The sequence below is a fragment of the Musa acuminata genome, chromosome BXJ3-8, assembly GCF_036884655.1.
Source record: "Musa acuminata AAA Group cultivar baxijiao chromosome BXJ3-8, Cavendish_Baxijiao_AAA, whole genome shotgun sequence".
NCBI classification, from domain to species: domain Eukaryota; kingdom Viridiplantae; phylum Streptophyta; class Magnoliopsida; order Zingiberales; family Musaceae; genus Musa; species Musa acuminata.
The window spans coordinates 40,825,773-40,835,879 of record NC_088356.1 but is presented as its reverse complement, the minus strand read 5'-3'; the positions used below and the strand labels follow the sequence as shown (position 1 = coordinate 40,835,879).

The 10,107-nt window shown below is 47.1% G+C and overlaps 1 protein-coding gene across 1 annotated transcript; it reads right to left on the bottom strand.

Moving 5' to 3' along the window:
• Window positions 1–7,531: 7,531 nt before the first annotated feature.
• Window positions 7,532–9,316, bottom strand: LOC103995147 (vicilin Jug r 6.0101-like). The gene is made up of 5 exons (XM_065161669.1): window positions 8,872–9,316; window positions 8,615–8,792; window positions 8,458–8,538; window positions 8,113–8,373; window positions 7,532–8,023 (listed from the first exon to the last, which is right to left on the bottom strand). The coding sequence occupies exons 2-5, from the start codon at window positions 8,720–8,722 to the stop codon at window positions 7,532–7,534; spliced, it is 942 nt and encodes a 313-aa protein (XP_065017741.1). The 5' UTR covers window positions 8,723–8,792; window positions 8,872–9,316.
• Between the last annotated feature and the right edge of the window lie 791 nt (window positions 9,317–10,107).

Sequence of the window (10,107 nt, the reverse complement as noted above, 5' to 3'; positions counted from 1 at the left end):
CCCAGAGACCATATATCGGGCATGGTGCTGTCAGACCCATACGGTTTCTTCTCAAGTCTCGCTCTAATCGGATTCTCTCGGAGAACTTTTTCTCTCTCAATCCGAATGACCCTGGCCAGGGATTTGTCTGAGCAAGAATACATGGGATATTCCTTTCATTATGTCAAGAGTGGATGATCCTTTATCGATACTCAATAGCCCTCGTAAGGTCGATTGTCACTCCCAATGACCAACTGTACTAGATCTGGGACATCTAAACCTATAAGTCTGGTATCAAAGAGTGTAGCACTCATACAGAATATCCTTGGTATCTCAAGTCTAAGGACCAGATACACCACTAGGACTACGGAATAGTTGTCTAACAATAAGGCATCATCAACCATCCAGTATTCTGTAAGCGGATCAATCAGTAAACTCATTCTCCAATGAGCACCTGTACTGTATCCCTAGTGTCCCCACACGAGCAACTATGAGACCAGTTACATCCATCATATGGACGGGTATATAACACACAAGTCTGTCCGGTTATCACGATATCCCTCTCGAGTAACCTATGACCGGGATTATTCAAGATCTGTGTTTAAAGGTGAATCGATCTCATTATCGTGATCTCATCATAATCTGATTCCCATTGCATATATCCAAGGACGTTACAATATATATATATATATATATATATATATATATATATATATATATATATATATATATATATATATATATATATATATATATATATATATATATATATATATATGCATATATGTAATAGTTAATATAAAGTGATAAATGTCAAAATATAATAAGCAAAAAAATTCCGTGTCAAGTCACACGTGTCATCACTCATGTGATTGGCTTATTAAGAACCTATGACCAGCAGCTATTAGATTTGCCACGGCGAAGACCTCGGGCCAAATCTGTCCGAGGCATGTGAGTTGGGAATGCTCGATCCACATCACTAGGCTCACAATAACGGAGACCCTGGGCCAAATATGCCCAAGACACGAGGATTGAGAAGGCTCGACTCATATAGAGGAAAGGAAAATGAGTTTAATGCCACACTTCGAACCTCCCAGATCAGAACCCCAGAGCATGCTTTCAGGGGGGACAATTGATAGGGAATATTTTAATAATAAATCTCCACTTGCCAAATAATGCCAATGTGGAAGAAAAGGGTCGATCGTCCCTCCCCTATCATTAACATGGTGGTGGTTATAGCTTGTCGACCTCCACGGACAAGAGTCCACAGGAGGTTGTTCGGTCTTGTCTCTCTTTTGTTGCCCCAATAGACAAAACGCCAATGGAAGATATTGAGGTCATTATAGAAGGGTCCCTCGGCCAATTAAGTATCAAAATCGATTCTCGGTGTTTGCCCTAGGGGTCAGACCCTTTTTAAAGGACCTTTCACATCTTATATAAACCTCAGGACTTACTTAAGTGTCGGAGATATCGGGTCGAAAAACTCCTCTCGACATTGGTTTTTGTGCAGGGACCCCCCTGAGAAATCAAACCCCACCTCAGGCACCTCAAAACTATACAAAGATGACCTTAGAGCCACCTTAGCCATTTTGGGGTTGTCTCGAGAGATCCATAGACGTCCCTATGCCTTCGGGTCAAGACCAAGCCGTATTGACTCATTCGTCAATTTATATTTTTTTTCTATTATTTGGTACTTAATGTCACGGACAAACTTCGAAACAGGATGTTTGATGTAATGCTTATGTATGTCCGTGTCTTTTGGCATGTTCATGCCTTGTACAGCATGTAGAGGGGCGGTCGAAGGCTTAATAGTCCCATTTTAGTTGGGTTGGTGGCCTCTTTAGGCTTGTAAATAAAGGTTGTGTCATGTGAACATATGTGAGAGATTTTCGGTCTATAATGGACCATTTTACCCTTTGTTGTGCAACTGTTCAGAGCTTGTAACGTCTGTTTATAATTTGCATTGTCTATAAAGTGTTTTCGGAGATGTTTACTTGTGGATCCCGATTGAGGCGTTCTCTCTAACTCGTTCTCTCTTTTGTTGGTCCTAAGGGACAATGGGAGGCTTCGGGGAGGCTGACCTTTGCGGACGGATACGCAAGGGTGCCGCACGACTTAGGCAAAACCAGCTAAGTCCGTGATAGATGGTATCAGAGTGGGACAAGCACTCATAGAAACACTTAGCATGCAAACGTGGGGGACCTAGCGAGGCTGCGTTGAGGGCAGTCAGCACACACGCGACCGTTTGGGGGAAAACGGGCATAGAGATGTAGGGAAAAGGAGTCGCTCGGAGGAGCGGGCATCTAAGATTGGCATTCAGAGGAATGGCCAACCCTTCGCGTAAGAGGCACCACGAGAATAGGCAAGCTTGGAAGAATGTGGAGCGCACAAAGGTTGGGATAGCTGAGTTTGAGCTACGGCTCAACGTTGACAACTATACTTGATGGTGCTCAAGGCAAGCGAGGCGCTTGGTAAAGGATGAGACCATGCAAGGTGGAATGAGTTGCTCAGTGATCGAAAGAGTTGTGCAAAGCTCACAGAGGTGAGAGGAATTGCTAACTCAAAGAATTCGGTACTCATGCATGGGCTTGTATGCGGACGATGGAATGTTCACGGTCATCCCAAGGCGACCGAAACTTGGCGCCATGGAGCATTGGAACTTTCTCTTCGTCATGTGAAGGATACGTCCGTAGGAGGCTGGAGTGTGCAACGAGTTCAGCATATTGCTAGGCCTTGAGGAGTGCAGCGGGGGCTGTATTGACGTGGAGTCGTAATCTAGCAAGTGCGTTCGCAAGAGGCAGAACAATGCACAGTTTGTTCAGCAGATCGGAGTAGTCCAAGGGGATGGTGGTCTCCGAAACGAAGAGAGATGTTGCTCCAAAGGGACAGTTATCCAGGAGGGATAAGTCCCGGCTCTCCAGAGGGAGAATCATGTGAGACGGACCTCACATGTTGAGGAGGAGTACCTCAACAAATAACAACTCCACGAAGCTCGATGGACTGAGCAAGTGGCGAGGAGTCATCGCATGATCTCGCTTGAGAGAATGCATTGGTGGATGCATTGCGAGATCAAGTGGGGGAGCGACCCAAAGCAACTCAAATGAAGGCACACTTGAAGTCGATGTGGAGATCGGACTCAAGGGAGGGCTAACCCGTGGAATGGTGGGCGCGAGGGCCACCATCGACTCAATGTGAAAACGAGGAGCGGAGCAACTTGGGTGTAACTTAGCGAAGTACTCAAGCCGCATGAAGGGAGCCAGCATAGAAGTTGGAACGTGGAGCAGAGGCACAGTGCTTTCCTTAGACAGAGGTCAAGGACATGAACTCTTGCAGAGGCAAGAGTAGGATCATGTTATTCCATGGGTCCTTCATTCTGACGGAGCGGACTCATCTTGCATGGTGCCAAAGACGAAGGGAGCTTCGGGGCACATGCACCTTATCTCGGAGAAGCATTTGATGGAGGAACTAAGGCGACTCAATTTGCGGAGGCGAAGTTGGGTTCAGAAGGCCTTAGCACGGGGCAAGAGGACGCAGAGGCGGGTACTCTTGAAGAATATGCCACAATGTTGCCATTCGAGTTGCTATGGAGGAACCGGTGCGCAGCGGAGATTGTGCTGGTAGGGGCCGAGGCCCAGGATCAAGACAATGGTGCACAAATTACAGTGAAGTCGGTGGACTTCGAGAGCTAGTAGGCGACGGACTGCCCTAGAGCGGTGCTTCATCTAGGTGTGACCCAAGAGTGGGTGGATGAAGGTCGATTGCCAAAGGAGCGAACAAAATCGAAGGTGGAGGAGACCCTGCGATGTATTGGCAGAGGCCATACATGGAGGGTTCACAATTCGAGTTTATTCCACAAGGATCAGAATGTAATGGAGATGTCACCAGGAGGTGACATGGTGCAGCGAATCGTGGTGGAACAGTCCGTGGCAATGCAATACACACGATCTAGACCAGTGAGGGACTAGATCATATGGAGGTATGATCGGGAGCTATTGGGAGCTCCACTTCGGTGAACAACACAACGGCAAGAAGGGCTATGGATTCAAGGAGTGAAGGCCATGGTACCGTAGAGGCGGGTCTTCCGTGCGTGCATCGAATTTTGCATCGGATGAAAGCCTTGGTCATCAGCATATGGGGGCTGGGTTCCACCAAGGGAAAAGTTCAAATGCAAGTACCAGTGAGTTCCATGGGAGGGACTTGATCATGTAGAGGTATGATCGAAGCAGTTGGAGAGTTGGACTGCTCTAGAGCTCATATTCGCTTAAGGGAGCCCGGCAAGTCAGAGGACAAGGCCGAGTAAGCGAACGTTGCTACCAATGAAGCTAAGGAGAACAAAATCGGTGCAAACCCTACAACGTGATGGCAAAGGCCATGCATGGGAGTTGCAGTATGTCTTTCCATCGACCAAACAGACTGCTTGGAGAACACAGAGGTGTTGAAGCAGGGGGTCGAAAGGGGCGAGGAAGCAACGACGAGTCCAGAGGGACTTAGCTACCCAAAATCAAGCATCAGTTAGAATGGAGGTGGACTCGGAGGAGTGCCACAAAGGCATATCTACTGATTGCGAAGAAAAGGGATACAGATGCGAGGCGACGGATAGTAGGGCCATGGGCATGGCAGCACCATGGTACCGCAGAGGTGGGACTTCCGTGAAAGTCATTGATCCCTTGCTCTCATGGAGGGAGAGTGCTTGGTCGTGAAAGGGGCCGAGGAGGTGGAGAATGCAAAGGCAATCTCCAAGTACCGTGATAAGGCTAAAGGGCAGAGGCCAAAGAACTTCGTAAGACCGGTGTCAATGTGCTTCTCATCAAGATAGCCGAAAGTGAAGGACTTCGGGTCATGCAAGAGTGCATAACCAAGGAATGAAACAGGCAGTACGTGGTGCTGTACCTTTGCTACTCAGCGGAGTAAGCGGCAGGGTTGATGGAGAAGATGGTATAATCCTATAGGCGACCAAACCTATGAGAGAATTACTCCAAGTTGGGGTGAAAACTTCCTACATTCCAGAAGTTCAATGGCATTGAGAAGGTGAATCACAGTAACTAACTCAACGCAAGGAGTGCAAGCACTTCAAGTACTTCAGAATTGTGAGCAAAGAGCAGGCGAAGTCCAGTAACCAGCTCGATGCATGGAGTATAACCTCGGGGAGGCGGGCGAAGTCAAGTAACCTTTGCCTTCTCAACTCTTAAGAGAATGGGCGAAACCGAGTACCCCAATTCTCTTATCTATCCAGCAGAGGAGCTCTACACAAGTTCAAAGACCCTTCGAAGATAATGGAAGATAATAGTTGTCAAATCCTCACCAACGATGATCAGTGCTACTGAGAGTAGATTGTCCGCTTCATTTCCCAACGAAATGCCAATCGAAAGCGGAAGTGATGCGAACCTACTTGGAGGTGACAACTAAGTGAAAGAAGAGTCAATAAGCAAATTTTGTAGAGGAAGGACCCAAAACTTCAGAAGTTTACGAGACGATGCTCGTTAAAGCTCTAACAAGCATCCACCCAGTTCAAACAGCATGAGAAATTTGAGAGACTGGCGCAGTAAGGATGGTCTTTTCCTTCATTTGGGGGATCCGCAGGAATCAACAATGATCAACACAACTCAGCCAACCCCACACCAGAGTCAGAGTCATTGGTGAGTTGAAGCAGCATGGCGGATCAAAGATTCGACTACTCAAAAACAGCAGCTAGGAGCCAAGAGGCGCATTGTAGCTGGAGCAGAAGATTGAAGACTCAGCAAAGGCGAGGAGTTGCAGTGTCGACAAAGGCTTCAACGAGGATGTCGAAGGAATAAGTGGGCGAGAATGTCATGGACAAACTTCGAAACATGATGTTTGATGTAATGCTTATGTATGTCCGTGTCTTTTGGCATGTTCATGCCTTGTACAGCATGTAGAGGGGCGACCGAAGGCTTAATAGTCCCATTTTAGTTGGGTTGGTGGCCTCTTTAGGCTTGTAAATAAAGGTTGTGTCATGTGGACACGTGTGAGAGATTTTTGATCTGTAATGGACCATTTTACCCTTTGTTGTGCAACTGTTCAGAGCTTGTAAAGTCTGTTTGTAATTTGCATTGTCTATGAAGTGTTTTTCGGAGATGTTTGCTTGTGGATCCTGATTGAGGCGTTCTCTCTAACCCGTTCTCTCTTTTGTTGGTCCTAAGGGACAATGGGAGGCTTCGGGGAGGCTGACCTTTGCAGACGGATACGCAAGGGTGCCGCACGACTTAGGCAAAACCAGCTAAGTCCGTGACATTATGTTATTTAAATTTGTGTATGCTTGTAATATTCTTTATATTATGTTGGTTACCGCTTATATTCTTTTTAGTATTTTATAGTTTAATTTATATATTTTCTAAACAAATACTTGTTTATAATTTTTTATTAAACTAGAGTGAATTTTTTTAAAAAAATCTCTTATTCTTGAAAATTTTCTATAAAGCACCCATTCTTATATGAAAAGACCATCTTATCCTTATCTTCATTGAACAAACCATTGGCTTCGCCTTGCATCATCGCTTCTTCCTCTTGAATCCATCATGTCGTAGCCCTTTTGCACTATGACCCTTACACAAGGAAGGGGGGAGCGTGAAAGTGACGATGAGTTTAATAATGTTTAACGGGAAGTAGCAACCCTCATATCACATCCTTCTTAGCATGAGAGCTACAGGCAAGACGCATAGGGGAGGGGTTGGTGGGGTTTGCGGAGATGATGGTGACCCTCGCACCTCCTCCTTCCTCATACAAGAGCTATGGGCAATGGGTTCGACGAGGACTACTGGAGTTTGCAGAGGTGGTAACAACCCTTGCACCTACTCTTCCCTCATGCGAGGGCTGTAGACAAAGTGTGCAGGGGCAGGCTAATGAGATTTGTGGGGACAATGACAACTCTCACACCCCCTCCTTCCTCATGCAAGAGTTGCATAAGATGATAGCCCTCATGCCCCCTTCTTTCTCACAAAGCAAGGGCAATGCGGGGTGATGTAAGGTGGCACAAGGTTATAGGTGAGCATGACAGGGGTAACACAAGGGCTATGCAAGGCTAGAGACAAAATGGTTATTTATAAAAAAAATATTTTGTGATAAATTTTTCACACACACATAATTATTTTAAAACTTTCCCTTATATTTTTTTGATACATTATACTTAATATGGTTGAAATTTATATCATTTTTGTTTATTATACTGCTGTTTAGTGTGACTCGACAAGAATTTATCATATTCTAGCAACATTCATACTCTTCTTGGAAGATGCCACTGGCCGCAGATGATCAAATCTTCAAACTTTGGCATTCCAAGGGACGTCAAACGTGAACACACGATCAGTTCGCAACCAGTGAAAACCACATGTAGCTGAAGTGGGAAGAGCAGCGGAAACTGTAGAAGCGGATTTGATCACCTAAACAACATGTAGAAACACATGTTGGAGCACGCAAAGTATGTGACTTCTTTATTCGAACTGCAGAAGCACTTGTCCGTGCCCCAATTTATCCTTTTCGCACTAATCCTCGTTCACCTAAACAGGATTCCCTACCCACAAGCTCTACAGCTCACTCAAAACCCGGCATATTTGAAGATAATCTGCCGCCACTTCTCTTCTTCTTCCCGCCGGCGCTCCGGACCGGGCATGAACACGCTCTCCGGCTGCGCATTGAGCACCTCTTCCACTTCCTCCGCCGGGACGCCGAAGGCCATCGCCTTCGCCGCCCTGTCGAGTCTGTTCAGCACGTTGTTCCTCCCCGCGAGGTAGTACCTCCGGTTGTTCTCCGACCGTATCCCGAAGCAGAGGACCTGAAGGTTTTCGTTAGCAGCGGCCACGACTGCCGCCGGGTGCCCTGCGGGGATCACGAACACCGACCCACGGGAGACTCGCGATCTCACGGTCCGATAGCGGACGCGCTGCTCCCCTTGGGATCCCGTCTCCTCCTGGGTTCTGCGTCGCTCGGCGGAGCGGTGGGGACAAGCCATCTCGATGTAGCCTCTTCCTTCCACCACCATGGCCAACTTGGTCGACCGGGTGTCGTAGTTTGGAGCCATCATTGATCGCTACACATAACAACCGCAGAGGATGAATGATGAGAACGACTCTTACAGTGTGCATATAACAGTGCAAACAAAGAGAGGAGTGAGATCACCTCGCTAATGTTAGCAATGGATACGTCCACATTCAGATCCTGGAGCATCTCGCACTCGTTACCTGTGGCCTCGTGTAGTTGACCGTGCTCATTCGAATGAGAAGGGCTGTTCTCCAGCAGATTGTATGGCTCATTTGAGAGTCCAAAAGGCCAACTCTCGGTTTTGGATTCATTCAATGCTCTGATTTGATCCTCGGTTATCTTTATGATTCCCCCCTTCCTCTGGCTCCGAAATACCCTCCCTAGTTTATCCCACGGAGTCTACAGATCAAACACAGTACGGTTAAATTCCTAAAGGGGGAAGAGTCGATGAGAAAATGGAGATGGAAGCAGATCGGAACCGACATTGAAGGCAGCTTCCAGTACTTCGTTGCTAAAACTGGTGTAGAAGGTCTGTGGATTCCTCCCGGCTGCACCATGGTACTCCTACGTCAAAGAAACCATGAGTCCTTCACATTGCGCCGAGGACCTAATCCAAAGGAGTACACTGAATCCAATCTACCTCAATCTGCCCGGGAGTCGAGACTGGGTGGAGGAGCATGGCGACTCGGAGCCTCTCATTACTGGCTTTGTTGATGGCATACACGATCACCCCCGCCGGAACCCTCATGATGTCTCTCCTCTCTTGATATCGTGCGACTCTCGCCTCTCCTCGTGCAGCAGTGTTATCGTCCCACGCCCTGCACGTGACGGCCATGACATTACGTACGTAGAGACCATTAGGCTTAGATCAAAACTTGCATGCATCGACTGGTATACCTTGCATTACGTAAACCACCTGTTCGGCGTCCCAATGGCAGGGCATGATAAAAGTCTGCGGCTCCGCCTCCAACACCGCCAGGCGGTAGTTGTCGACGCCCAGCAAGTGGTCGGATCTCCGAGCAAACCTCTCCAGCACCTCCAAACGGCCGTGCTCCGTTCTGCTCCACTGCTGGTAGCTCCGCCGGCCGAAGTAGTAAGGGTTGTGCTCTCTTCCAGATTCTTGCTCGCCGGAATCATCTAAGCACCGGTGCACGCATAGCTTCCTCTGCTGCTGCTCCGGAATGCCTCTGCACTCCATGGCGCAACGCTTTTTCTCTGGATCAGATCTGGAGGATGAAGCCAAGAGGCAGCTGGAGGAGAGGAGCAGGAGGAGAAGTGGGAAGAGGAAGGCTTCGACTCTTCTGGTGGCCATTTCGCTTTTGCTTCTGGTCTTTGCGGGAGATGGATGTGTGATGCAATGTGAATGGCTAAGCGGATATTTATAGAGTTGAGAGAGAGAGAGAGAGAGAGAGAGAGAGAGAGAACGAAGCGGGTTCGCCTCAGGACGCTCGGCCGCGTGCAATGTGCATGGCTCGGCGTGGAAGGAAGGGAACTCACGTGGAGCGTATGATTTGGTCGTCGGCCACCGAGTCGTAGGCCACCTGGTTCGATCGATGCCAAGGACCCTTGAAACTAAATCGACGCTTCTCGTCGGCTACTCGTTAATGATCAACTTTTACTGCCATAGACCCTTGTAGGGTCCATGCAGTTGGGTTTCTAAACACGAGCAGGAAAGCAAATGGGTGGTTTACGAAAGCTATTTCCGTCTTGTGATCGTCATGTTGAAAGATTGCTCTCAATAGACAGACGATTGCAGCGATGACCAGCAGATAGACTACAGAAGTATCGTTACTCCTTAATTTGGGACCGTTAATTTAGAATTAAATATTTTGGATCATTGGAGTTTAATGATATTATCGTTCATTTGAGATTAAATATTTCATGTCAATAGTTCAAACACAACGAAAATACTATCGACGCTAATCCAAAGCTTGTACGAAAAAAGTATAGAGAATTACTTTATGAATTTCAAGTAGCTGCAATAAGTTTCAAAAACGGATTGTCACTCAAAAATGAGGTATGGATAATAAAAAGCCAACTTTGAGTGACTTTGGCTGAAATTGACATTTTGGCCCTGACATGTTAAATGCTGTTTAGACTGCATATAACAGGAATAATTTAATTTTTCTTGCA